The following is a 13143-nucleotide window of genomic DNA, read 5'->3' as shown; positions in this document are numbered from 1 at the left end:
AAGTCTGAGGGTTTTAATTATAATTCACGCATGGCTGTATAATTACAGTGCACTTAAATCTTATTCTAAGCCACAAAAAGCAACTAATGAAGAGCTCAATGACGAAGTGACATTGTAGTATTTTCATGAGATTTTATTCGAGTGATACTGACCTTTGTGTTCAGATATGTCACGTAAGCCCAGCATGTGATGATACTGTGGCGTGAGTTTTTACTGTGTGACAGAATGAGATTCTTCTCAAATCCTCTGCTGACTGCTGGCATGTAGTGGTAGTTATCGGTGTCAGCAGACCTCGGGAAGTCATGTTAGTGGAAGTTTGCTGCGATAAGGAATCAAAACTAAAAGCACGATTCTGTGGGGTGTGTTTAAAGTCTCTGGCTAACGGTGTTGCAACTCTGTGTGAAAAGCAGATTTACTAGAACGCAAGACGCGACTGCTGTTTGAAGAGATATAGAAAGTAAATATATATTGCTCATGTATTGATACAAATGAATTATTCTTTGAACTGACATGAGCCCTCTAGTGGTAATGAAGTGGTTTTTATTTGCGAGTATTTAGATGATTTGCTTTTGATAACAATTATTTTTATACTACTTTTTATATACTTTTTATTTTCTTTTATATTACTGTGTGTGTGTGTGTGTGTGTGTGTGTGTGTTTGAAAGAAGTTCAAGTATTCATTTGATCAAAAATATACACTTGAAGTTTAATATTTTGAAATTATAATGTTTTTAAAATACAAAGCTGAATATTTATCAGTCGTTACTACACTGATTCAGAAGACCTGTTATCACAACTTATAAACTAATAAAACTTCTAAAATCTTTTAAGTTGCAAACATTATTTTGTGCAGTTGATATAATGTCGATTATTGCATCATTAATTTAATTTCTTTTAAAAATATTTTTTTTGCTGACTTTGGAAACTAGGTAGTCAATATCTAGTTCCCAGCATGTTTTGCATTTTACTTGATAAGCAGAGTATATATTGAAATGGAGGGGAAAACACGCTAGTCTTTAATGCTGTTATGTTTGACATTTAAGATTTTCTGTTGTCTGGAAGTCTTTGTGGTTACCAGTGTGCTGAAGAGCACACCACGTGATGATAAACGACTCTGCGCTAACTCAAACAACATCTTAAGCTTACTCTTTTTCATTAAATGTACATGTTAAAAAAAATACATTTATGATAGCTATGATAGCTTTGGATTTGAATTGGAAAGAAACAAAATAAAAAATTTATATATTGGTTCCTGGCCCACAAATCGCTTAATTGGAGCAACTTTTCTTTTTTTGAGTAATTAACATAAAAATGTGTGTTTTTGTTACAAATTACTGAGTTCAGTAACACTTTGCTTGGTTATTAGCATGCATTTTACTAGAAAATTAGCCATTTATTAGTAGTAAGCCATTTATTAGTAGTATATATACATATGTGTGTGTGTGTGTGTGTGTGTGTTATAAATGTATGTGTTTAAATTTGCTTGTTAAAATTACTTTCTGGTGAAATATAATCTAAATTTATAGTCCTGTTTCAGTGCTGGAAAATAAAACAAGTAGGTCGTCCGTCATCTTACATTTCAAAACCAAACTGCTATTAAAACTTTTAGTCATATTTTAAATATAACAGCTTGACTAATGGCTGGGAACAGCAACTTTTTGAGTCGAATCCACTGAATGTGTAGTTAAAGGGCATGATTTTAAGACAGACTTCAATAAAAAGACAGTGTTGGTGAGAAAATCTTCATGTGTGTCAGGCTCACCCCCTCCTCTTTATCAGATCTCCTGGTTTCCTCTAAATACAGATAGAATCTGAGAAAGCCATGAGAGGACGATCTGTCACGGCACTTAAGAAGCAGCACATGTCTGTCGCAGTACCAGAGGAAACGGTGAATACAATGGGTGCGATTTTTGCCTCTCTTTTCTCTCTGCTTTCATGTGCCATAATGAAAGTCTCACCGCTGCATCTCATTGATCTCCCTCCGATGGAATGTTCTCAAGAGGTAAAGAGGCTGTTTGTTCCATTTTATCCATTAACATTACCGCTATTCCTTTGTTTTTGTTAAGTTTTCATTTTTCATTACGCTGTTTTCTGACAGGGAGTCCAATGCAAGGTTGAAGTAGGCAAGTATAAGTTGACGCCTTCATTAAATCGACACTAACACTTTTTTCAAATGTATGTTCATCGGATATTTCTTTGATGGTCTCAGGTAACTGTTCAGATGAGCGTTGGTTGGTGCGAAAGCTCTACGCCCCAGGGATTCCTGATGTAAATGCAAACGTAGAAGCCAAGAGGGATAACAGTGGACAGTTTGCACCAGTTTTAAACATTACATGGAGCCAGTTACCGGATGGTAAGACGTCTATGATAACATATAGTTACACACAACGCTATAAATTGCTTAAAAATAACCAAATCCTTTCACTTTAAATTGGCTTTTTGACAGGAACCCGTACAGATGGCAGCATAAGTGTCTATTTAAAGCATTTTGAATTGAAATTATTTTCCACAGGGCGTATAGCCACTCTAAAAGGGACTGAGGTGGTTGTGGTTGAAATGGCGACAAATCACAGCATTTGTGTTCGTTACGTTTTGGGCAACAAATTAAGAAACTCAGGACATGGTAGGGTAAGAGCACTAATGTAGTCAATTTCGCTAATGCAAGAAAGACATGAAATAGAAATGCATAGTAGAATCGTACTTCTAATATGTATTTACAGAAAAAACCTTTTTTTATAGTGCACTTTGTAATGTTATTCACATTGTTTTCCATTGTTTTAGTGGACATTTTCTTTGGATAGGATTGTGCTCATCCCCGACTTTAAATACCAGGTTTTTGTAACTAATTTACCTAAGACAGACACGGGGAACTGTACAGCAAGAATCAACATCACAGTCCCAGGTGAGAATGAATCAAAAACGCAATCAAACAGCTGATTAAATATGTAGCAGACATTTAATCCAAAATGCTTTAACATGCCTTGGAAACATGGAAAATCTTCGTCATGTCCTGTTGGGATGATTCTGTAGTGATGTAAAGTGGTGTCCAATTCTTAAAAGAAGGACTAAATCTGTTTGACATTTTAGAGCGCATGTGGGATACGAAGGTAGAATGGTCAGTGCGAAAGGATAAAGAAAATAGCAACTTGGAGATAATCATAGAATTTGAACCAGAAGAGTTCTCTGACCAATACAAAGTCTCCATCTGCAGTCCTGACTTTCAACCAGAACTGTTTCACACTGTCCTAAAGGTACATTTTAATGTTCGGTATCTTCAGTAAGACTCCACAGTGCCACCTGTTGTGTGTTCCGTTATAAATGTATTTTCATATATAGCATTAATATAGGAAGCACAGACAATATTAAATGCTTCATTGCTTTTAAGGGTGACAAGACATTTCTGAAGGTTAATTTCACGCTGGAAGCATATCGTATAAATGACTGCAATTTGGAACTGGTGGTGAGTTAAAGTACCATTTATATTTGAGCACTGTTTGTTAATAATATTCAGTCGTATGAGGATAATTTTTCTCATATCACCAAATGACTAAGAGATGCCCTGTTTAACAGATACAGCCACTGTCTGTTCAAAGCATGAATAACTGTCTGGAACACAGAAGGAAATTTAACATCTGTCCCTGTATGTATTATGTATTAACAATAAATGTCTTTTTGCCAGTGTGTTTTTAATCAGCCTGCATTCAAATTATGATACACAGCAATTCAAGTGTTTATAGTTTCTTTTATTTGATAGATGATTATGTTTTTTAACATTTAATGTCAGTTCTTCCAGGTGCTCCTGCTGTTTCTATCATATTCGTGACACTGGGGCGGTTTTTGGCTCCATTGGCAGCTGCTGTTTGCATTTTTGGCTGTATTGTATTTTTGAAGAACAAGAATTCACATAAAGGTCAGTCCAAATAAAAAAATGAAATAAATAAGTTGCAATGAAACAGACGTAAGCAAGGGCAGTATCCAAAAAGAAAAAAAAATGTAGGGTGGAGACTGTATGCGTCAGTTGGTGATTGGATTTCTCTCTAAAGTGGAGGCAGATATGCTTACTTTAATCTGCTTTCCTGATATATATATGTATTTATTTTTTCTATGCAAGTAATCAGATACAATCTGCACTACTCACCCCCCCCCCAAAAAAAAAGTGCCCATGAAATACAGATTTGAGAAATTGTGATAAAATAAATCTATGAAAAAATAGTCCATTGGGGGTTACTGATACTGACTGTGTTTAAAAATGCAAGAAATAAACCTCAAGTGTCCAAGTAGGGAGTGAGTCGGTGAGAAAATATGGCAGACGAAATTAATGCATTTTTAATATATTTTTTTTCATTTACGATAAAACTATTGATTTACAATAAAAGCCAAATGCTGCATATACAAAATATAATAGTACTGTACAATGATGATAAATATGATGATAGATATGATATAACAATTAGATTTGCATGAGCAAAAAATACATGTTCAAGACAAATAAAATAAAAGACAAATGTAGTTTTCAATTGTTTTGCAGAATCTTTCACTCATTCTTTATTTCGTAACATTTTGAAGGGTCCAAAGCTTTTGTATGTTAATAACAATCATGACTTTTGACAGAAACGCTCTCCTCAGACAGCTCAACAAGTGCAAAGGACAAACTAGAGTGGAATCCCATTCCCGAGCCTAAAAGAGTCATCATCATCTACTCTCTGGACCACCCCCTGTACAAAGAGATCATCTTGAAGTTATGTGCCTTCATGAGGGCTAAATGTGGCACAGACGTCACTCTAGATCTCCTGGACTCCGCCTGGCTCAGCACAATCGGCAGAATTCAGTGGCTGGATATGCAAAGAGAACGAATCTCCAAGTCCTCAGATAAAGTCTTGATCTTGTGCTCTCCAGGTGTACATGCCAAGTGGAAGGCCATGTGCGGTGAGGACAAAGTCAGACTGAAGGAGGATGAACGTTCACCCATAGGAGACATGCTCACGCCGGCTCTAAGCCTCATCATATCGGATTTTGTCCATGCTTCATCTTTCCTCAAGTACATGGTGGCTTATTTTGAAGATGTGTGCAGTGAGGATGACGTTCCAGCGCCATTCAATGTCGTGGTGAAGTACAAACTCATGGAGCACTTTGAAGAGCTTTACTTCCGAATTCTAGGCATGGAAAAACATGAGCCGGGACGGATTAAGTGCATTGATGGCATTAGGGAGAATGATTACTTCAACTGTCCATCAGGACGAGGACTTCGGGATGCCATTGAGGCTTTTAAAAATTACCAGCTGAAGAATCCAAATTGGTTTGAAATGGAGCTTTTGGACGCTGATGATGAAGAAGAGGAAACCATCTTGGAGTCAACGTTTACTACAGACATTAACCACGGCTCTGTGACTGAATGCTATCAGCTGTCTGAAGAGCGTAAAGCTCATACATTGGTCAATATGATTAAGTATCAGAATGATGAACATGTTTTAAAATCTTCCATCACAGAGACAGCCATAATACCGAGCGAGAATTCTTCAGTTCTTACCACGGATGTGCATTACAGTGGCTCAGCAGAGAGTAGCATTACAGCTATTGATGTAAAGGGTATACCGGAAACTAAACCTGTGGCACAACATGCTTTATGCTTACAGGCTCTGTGAAATAAGCTTGATATCATCAGTCGGTTGTAGCTGTTACACTTATATTCGGTTATATATTTGTAAATTCCTTTCTTCTTTATATTTTTTGTTCTTCTGCAATTTCAATATAGTTCAGGATAATATATAATAATGTCGATTTGTTTACGCGTACAGTAAAAATAAATAAATAAATAACATCTTATAAACACACGCACAAAACATGTTTATGTGAGATAATTCAATGTGATGGCAACTTTATCAGATAGTTTTGCAATGGGTCAGCACATTAAACAAGAATTATTTTGGGTGTTTTTCCCTTATTCTCAAATGTGTAGACAAGATTAGTCTGCAAAACTAATTTCAAGCAGTTCATTCGAGTGTCTATGAATGAAACTGAATGAAACTGGCATATCGAGTTATAAAAACTCTTATACAAAATATCAAGCATATACTACAGCACACAAAAAAGGCAATTTATTCAAAAGATGTCTATATAAATGCCTGTATTAGTAGATATCACCGATATTACCGCTGTTAAAAGTTTATTTATTAAAATCTCCTTGTATATCTCCTATCTGACAGAAATTCTGAGTAAAAGGCAATTCTCAACTAGTACAAACAGACACAACCGAGGATCAAAGTTCAACCTAGTGGAGTCCAGACGAAAAGCAAAGAGCTAAAATTGAGAGTTTAATATCCAGAAAAAAAGCATTTATTTAAGCCGAGTGACTGAAGTCGTTACTGAAAGTGAGTAGCGCGTGAGAAGCGTTTTAATTAGCGAACGCAGACTCGTTTCTGTCAGCATTCATTGAACGACTGAAGTCCTGAATTGTTTACTTGGTTTTATGTTTAGTGTTTTTCTGCATTTCGTCTTTTGAAACGTGCAGGGTTGTGAAAGCTGCTAATATCAGCGCCTCTCTCGCCTCAAACAAATAGAGCACGACAAATTGTTCCCTTTGAGGTTTGTGGAGATTCTCCAGCACACGGTGGCTTTGTCGCGTTTTGCGTTGCGTTGAGTTTTGCTGACCCGAAGATCAAATCAAATTCTGAAGATGTGGAGGTTGTCTGCGTTTCTTAGGCGCTGCATTACAACTTCACCCGGCAGACATCGCAAAAAAGGTAAACTAGCACAAACCACAGGTCTAGATTCAGGTATCTGCGTTCAGAGCAACCATGTTCCGATTTCATTTTCCTGTGCAATACATCTTACGTCAGTCTAATTGAACCGCTGTAGATTATACGCCCATAATTGAAAGTAGAACAAAATGTCAAAGCTTAATTTTCCATAGAATTAAAGCAAATCAAGTCTCCTAAATGGCCAAAAAGCACCTTAGAAACATTTTTTTCACTTTATGAGGAACAGGACAACTTTGTTCTCTATATCATTTGTCAAACACTAGACATATGAGATATGAATACAGTGTTGTTCGGGTCAGCTGTTCCGTATTTCTCCTGCAGACAGCCTTTTTATCGTCCATCCTGATGTGAAAGAGGCTTTAGCAGATCACAGGCCAGTTGTGGCTTTGGAAAGCACTATCATCACACACGGAATGCCTTACCCTCACAATTTCAGGTAGAAAAATATGATAAATATCTTACGGTGCTGTCAAATACTTATCATGTTGAACTTTTCCCTCACGCCATTTTAAAGTCAAGTTTGTCACATGATTTTTTTTACCTTTTTAGCAGTACACCCCATTTCTGTTTTTTTTTATTGCACAAGGTTTTTTAACTGTTAATCTGTACACTGAGTCGCATCTTAAGGATTCAGCATTTACCGATCAACTGTGTTTCCTCTGTATTTCAGTACAGCAAAGGAAGTGGAGGTGATTGTGAGGGCTGAGGGTGCAGTCCCTGCCACCATTGGGATCCTTGAGGGCAGTGTTCATGTGGGCCTTTCTTCAGATGAACTGGACTTCCTGGCACAAAACAAAACAGCACTGAAAGTGTCCAGAAGGGACTTACCTTATGTTATCAGCAAGGTCCGGAGCTGAACTAATCTCTATTTGTAACTATGTGATTATACATATTCATGTGAAATGTCTGTTTTTTGGATAATGTAGGGTTTGTCTGGTGGCACAACTGTCTCTGGGACAATGATTGCGGCTCACAAGGCTGGGATTCCTGTTTTTGTAACCGGAGGCATTGGAGGAGTACATAGAGATGGAGAAAACTGCACGTTTATTTTCAAAATTGTTCTTATATCAATGTGAAATGTATACTGGCCTGAACTTAATGACCGATATGCCATCTCTTCTAGCTCTGGATGTGAGCTCAGACCTCACTGAACTGGGTCGAACCCCTATCGCTGTTGTGTCTGCTGGGGTCAAATCCATTCTAGATATCGGTCGCACTCTTGAGTTCTTGGTAAGACTTTAAAGCATTAGTTCACTTCCAGAATAAAAATCTCCCTTATAATATACACACCCCCATGTCAAAAAGAATTTAAGATTTTTAAGGATTCTTTTCCACATAAATAATAAATATACACAGTACACACATTATTTATTTGAATGTGATTTAATTGTGATGAATCATTTGACAGCACTAAGGTGTGTGTGTGTGTGTGTGTGTGTATACATTGTGTGTGTGTATACATACACACACACACACATATATATATATATATATATATATATATATATATATAATTCAAAGATAAGTGCTTTTATTTACAGGAAACTCAGGGCGTGTGTGTGGCCACATATGGAGAGTCAAAGAGCTTCCCGGCTTTCTTCTCTCGGCAAAGTGGATTTACTTCTCCTCACCATGTCTCCAGTCCTCAAGAAGCAGCGGATCTTATTGGCAAGTCTTAGAATTTAAGCTTTTACCGCACATGCATTTAAGTAAATGTCAATGTTACACATTTACTGAATGCTGCAGTGATTCTAATTGAAAGAGCTCGTTGAAACGGAGATCATAGATAAAGTTCCTCTGACATAAACTCATCCTGCTTAGTCATTTATTTAGTCTATTTCCTCAGCAGCAAGTACACTGTCTCTGGGTCTTCACAGTGGCCTTCTTTTGGCCGTTCCCATCCCAGAGGAACATGCAGCCACAGGACAACAGATAGAAGAGGCCATACAAACAGCTGTGACTGAGGCCAGGTAAGGAAAAATGGTCATTGGCTATACCATATGCCACGTGGAGTAACAAACACTTCTGATAAAAGTATTTTCTTTGTATATCTAAAGCTCAAAAGGTGTCAGAGGAAGAGATGTCACCCCTTTTATCCTTCAGCGAGTCAATGAGCTGACTGAAGGGAAGTCCTTGCAAGCCAGTATCCGTTTAAGACACAAAAGATAGTTTCTCTTGATAAGGCTTACTGCATTCATATTCTTGTATAGTAACATGAACTTTTTATGTTCATTCTGGTTTCATGTGTCTATTTGTGGTATTTTCCTGAAGCTCATTCATTTTTTAGATATAGCACTCATCCATAACAATGCAAAGGTGGGCAGTCAGATTGCATGTGCCCTTTCTAAACATAAAGAAAAAAGCGGAAGCAACTTCAGAGGTGACATTAAAACACGAAAATTAAAAGACCAGAGAATAGACTCCAAAACTGTAAGTGTTACAAGTCTCAAATTGTTTTTGCTAAATATTACACACTCTTGTGGAAAGACTGATTTGTGGTGGTTTGTATTGTTAACTAAAAGTAATTAATGTTAATGGAAATAAAGCTGAAATAAAATCAAATGTTAATATTGGATTAAACTTTGAAAACAACTTTGCATTGGCAACCAGCTGAAATATTTTCTTAGTACTCAAACTACTGCAACTATATTAAGAAATACAAAAAAAAACAACCCTAATAAAAATGACAAAAGCTTATACCATTACTAAAACTTAAAGTGAAAAAATAAAAGCTAAATACAATAAAAATTTTTTTTTTAAATAATTACATTTTTTAATTATTTCCTTCAGATTGTTATTGGCGGAATAAACGTTGATTTCATCGCTAAAGGAACAACAAAGAAATTGGTGGTATGACTAATAAAACAAGTTTAAGGAGCTTAAGCAACTTTTTCATGACACTACACAGGTACATTTTTTGTATTTGTATTATATTTTCAGTTTGGTCAGACAAATCCAGGAAGTGTTTGTCAGTCATTTGGAGGAGTAGGCAGGAATATTGCTGGTATGTAATGTGTCATTCATATTATTACGGATTAATATGTACAATTCCCTTTTTTTGACTTCTTTATTGACTTATATTTCATGTAGACTGTTTAAGCAGATTAGGGCACAAGCCTCTCTTCATCTCTGCCATTGGCAAAGACTCTCACAGCGACGCTGTGCTAAACTATTGTAAACACATGGTGAGTTATATTGAGCATTTACTGCTCTTGTAACTGAAAATTAATTGTCACTGCAGTTTTTTGCTTTGTGCTCATAAGGATACAAGTGCAGTTGCCAGATTACAGGACCAAAGGACTGCCACCTATTGTGCTGTTATAACCGAGTCTGGAGAGCTGAGCCTGGGATTGGGCGACATGGACATCCATCAGCAAATACAAGAGCAATATGTATGTATGTTTGAAAAGTATACTACCTTTTTCCAAGTCTCTTATGCTCACCAAGGCTGAACTTATTTGATCAAAAATACAGTAAAATAGTGATATCGCAATATATTATTCCATTTTAAATATCTGTGATGCGAAGCTGAATTTTGAGCTTCATTACTCCAGTCTTCAGCATCATGTAATTCTTCAGAAATAATTCTAATATACTGACTCGGTGCTGAAGAAATGTTTCTTTTATTATCAGTGTTGAAAACAATCGTGCCATTGGGTATTTTTGAGAAAACAATGCTATATTTTTTTCAGGACTGTTTAATAAAGAAATCTTTTGTAACTATTTACTGTAACTTTTGAACAATTTAAGACATCCTCAAATATTAATTTCTTAAGAAAAAATCTTACTGACCACAAACTCTTAAAGTGATCAAGACGCATTATATATTTAAGTCCAGCTGTGTTAGGTTGCATAACATTTATATGCTAATTCTCATGTAAATGTTTTTATAATGTTCAGTCTTTTTATTCAACATAAAAAACAGAGAAAAAAATAATGATGACTCATCCTGTTCTCGCTCGCTTCGTCCAATCAGATACACTATAGGATGCGATTGTCCCGCCTCCAATTAACACATGAAATAGGTTAGGAAGAGTAAATCATGTTGATGGCTTTGATGAAATTAAAGGCATTGCCTATTAAAAAAAACGTCAAACTATCAGATTTTCTATTTCTCACGCAAGCTTCCTGTTGCAATAGGAAAATCTTAAAACGACATACATCTTTTTTTATCTTTACATTCAGGTATGTCAGTTTAAGGATCAGCTTGCATCAGCATCACTTGTAGTTGTTGATGGCAACATTCCCGTTTCAACCATTGATTACGTGTGTCAGATTGCCAAGAAACACGCCGTCCCCGGTAAACCTCATTTATCTACTATGACTTTAGAGCATCTGTTGAGGTCAAAGATTCAAGTAAGTTGTTACGTGCATATTGCATGTCTTTTTCTTTTGCTGCAGTGTGGTTTGAGCCTACAGATGCAGATAAGGCCTGTAAGCCCTTCCTGTCAGAGAGCTGGAAAGCCCTATCTTACACCTCCCCCAATCTGGCTGAGCTCTGCACCATGAATCATACACTAGGTCTGCCTACTCCTACAGGTACCAGAGTCAAAAAACACCTTAAATAAGCAAGTGCTTGATTGCTGGACCGGAAGTGGAGAGCTACTTGAATAGTAATCAAAACATCATTTTGTTCCAGAGTTGCCCAGATCGCTCGAGGATGTCTTGGGCTGTGTACCGGCTCTCTCCCGCCCCCTGCTGGAGCATCTGAATTGTGTGGTGGTCACTTTAGGTGCGCTGGGTGTGATGGTGTGTGGAGAACATGATGCTGGGACTGTGAATTTGCAGCCGCAAAAGCAAAAGCAGGTATAGGTAAAAAGGTTACTATAATTAAGACAAAAATGAAATTTGCTAAAGATTTATTCAGATCAAGATCACCAGTGGATCCTCTGCAGTGAGTGGGTGCCGTCAGAATCCAAACAACTGATAAAAACATCAAAATAATTCACAAGCAATCCACATGACTTCAGAGCATTTTAACTTAAAAAAATATATCTATAATATTGCTCTCTAGTGAATGAGGTACTCTCTGAATCAGGAGAAAAATATGCACTGCTCAGGCTCCATTTACAAGCAAAAAAAGTTAAAGATGAAATTTGCAACATTGAAGTTAAAATGGCTCATTGATGGATTTGACCCTTGTAAAAATTCAGCTTTTGTTTCACAAGACATAACCTGATGAACTGGAGTGGATTACTTATGGATTATTGCGATGTTTTGATCAGCTGTTCAGACTCTCATGGGTCCGACGGCACCCGTTCACTTCAGAGGATCCATTTGTGAGCAAGTATTGCTGAATTTATCCAAATCTGTTACCATAAACAAACTCATTATTTATGACTTTTATAGCGAAAGGGACGTCTGTGTGCTATTCATTATCCTGCGCTGGCTATGAGCTCTAAGGAAACCGTAAATGTGTCTGGAGCTGGTGACAGGTATGTTAACAAACATTTTTAGCATCATATAAAACAAATGCACGCCGCATTAGACTCTCTTAATTTCATTTAGTTTTGCTGGAGCAATGATGGTGGGGATCTTACAAGGGTTGGACACAGACAGCTGTGTGCGTATGGGTCTGCTTGCCGCCCGCACATCCTTGCTGTCTCCTCATCCAATAGATCCGTCTCTGACAGCAGATGCCATTCATCCGGAAAAGCCGCACTCTCAACTGTGGTCAAAGCCTACATGTGTTTGGATAGAGGACTGAAATACAGTGGCTGTACATATAGGTGGTATATTTCTAGAGTTTTACTACAAACAAACTCGGATATGGGTCTGAGTCTGCAGACTTGTATTGTATTGTAATTCATTATACTTGAGTACACTGATTGATTTTTAAAACGAATGGGTCTAAACCTCTGTCACACTTATCTGTAGTGGTGGACACCTTCAGAAAATCCTACCTCAAAACAGGAAACAACTGTATTTTTAGTATTTTATAGTATTATAACATCCTTGCGTTTATAAATGACAGTTAAGATTTTTGTAATTACTAATTTTTAATTATGTCAACTACAGTTTTTTAAATTGCATTTGGAATGTTAGAAATAACAATAAAATACATTTATCATTTAGAATTTGTGTTGTTGGCTTTTTTTAACTTTTTTTGTGAATAATTTTAATTGTACAATTATGCATGTGCTTTCACAAATAACATGTTAAATAAAGTTGCTGTTTAAAAGGTTAAATTTAACATTACTATTTGAGAAAATTTAAAAAAAAAGTGGTTATATAAAAAAGTTAATGTTTTTCAAATCCTAAAATATTTTTCAGTATTTTTACGTTTTCATTATTTGGGTGAATTTCAAATAAGTAAAATGTGAAGAAAACCTAAGATAAATTGTCTTATAAAACAAAGCTATTTAGTATTTAGTTAAATATTTTT

At 36.4% G+C, this 13143-nt stretch overlaps 1 protein-coding gene across 3 annotated transcripts; it reads left to right on the top strand.

The window, feature by feature from the left end:
* The first annotated feature begins 1834 nt into the window (after positions 1–1834).
* On the top strand, positions 1835–12790 carry zgc:136858 (uncharacterized protein LOC678543 homolog). 3 transcript variants are annotated; one of them, XM_043227215.1, is made up of 19 exons: positions 5638–6368; positions 6558–6740; positions 7080–7194; positions 7429–7603; positions 7685–7796; positions 7882–7988; positions 8300–8426; positions 8608–8728; positions 8816–8901; positions 9046–9188; positions 9549–9608; positions 9699–9762; positions 9849–9943; positions 10022–10150; positions 10944–11058; positions 11160–11297; positions 11398–11564; positions 12108–12193; positions 12267–12790. In XM_043227215.1, the coding sequence occupies exons 2-19, from the start codon at positions 6674–6676 to the stop codon at positions 12463–12465; spliced, it is 2106 nt and encodes a 701-aa protein (XP_043083150.1). In that variant the 5' UTR covers positions 5638–6368; positions 6558–6673; the 3' UTR covers positions 12466–12790. The 3 variants fall into 3 exon arrangements, 2 of the variants coding, with proteins under 2 accessions (XP_043083150.1, XP_043083149.1); XM_043227214.1 differs by having other exon boundaries at positions 6509–6740; XR_006248000.1 differs by lacking the exons at positions 7080–7194; positions 7429–7603; positions 7685–7796; ... (12 more) ...; positions 12108–12193; positions 12267–12790 and adding exons at positions 1835–2002; positions 2099–2123; positions 2210–2353; ... (4 more) ...; positions 3571–3640; positions 3785–3910 and having other exon boundaries at positions 4612–6368; positions 6509–6675.
* Positions 12791–13143: the final 353 nt, after the last annotated feature.

Source organism: Puntigrus tetrazona, chromosome 25 (genome assembly GCF_018831695.1).
Source record: "Puntigrus tetrazona isolate hp1 chromosome 25, ASM1883169v1, whole genome shotgun sequence".
NCBI lineage: Eukaryota > Metazoa > Chordata > Actinopteri > Cypriniformes > Cyprinidae > Puntigrus > Puntigrus tetrazona.
This window is presented reverse-complemented; position numbering and strand designations above follow the sequence as displayed.

What these genes read in the sequence shown, in the direction of transcription:
- zgc:136858 (XM_043227215.1), top strand. Translation starts at nt 6,674, where the DNA reads ATGTGGAGGTTGTCTGCGTTTCTTAGGCGCTGCATTACAACTTCACCC. An exon ending in CCTTACCCTCACAATTTCAG is followed by an intron (nt 7,195 to 7,428) that starts GTAGAAAAATAT and finishes TCTGTATTTCAG; the next exon opens with TACAGCAAAGGAAGTGGAGG. An exon ending in AGAGAATAGACTCCAAAACT is followed by an intron (nt 9,189 to 9,548) that starts GTAAGTGTTACA and finishes TATTTCCTTCAG; the next exon opens with ATTGTTATTGGCGGAATAAA.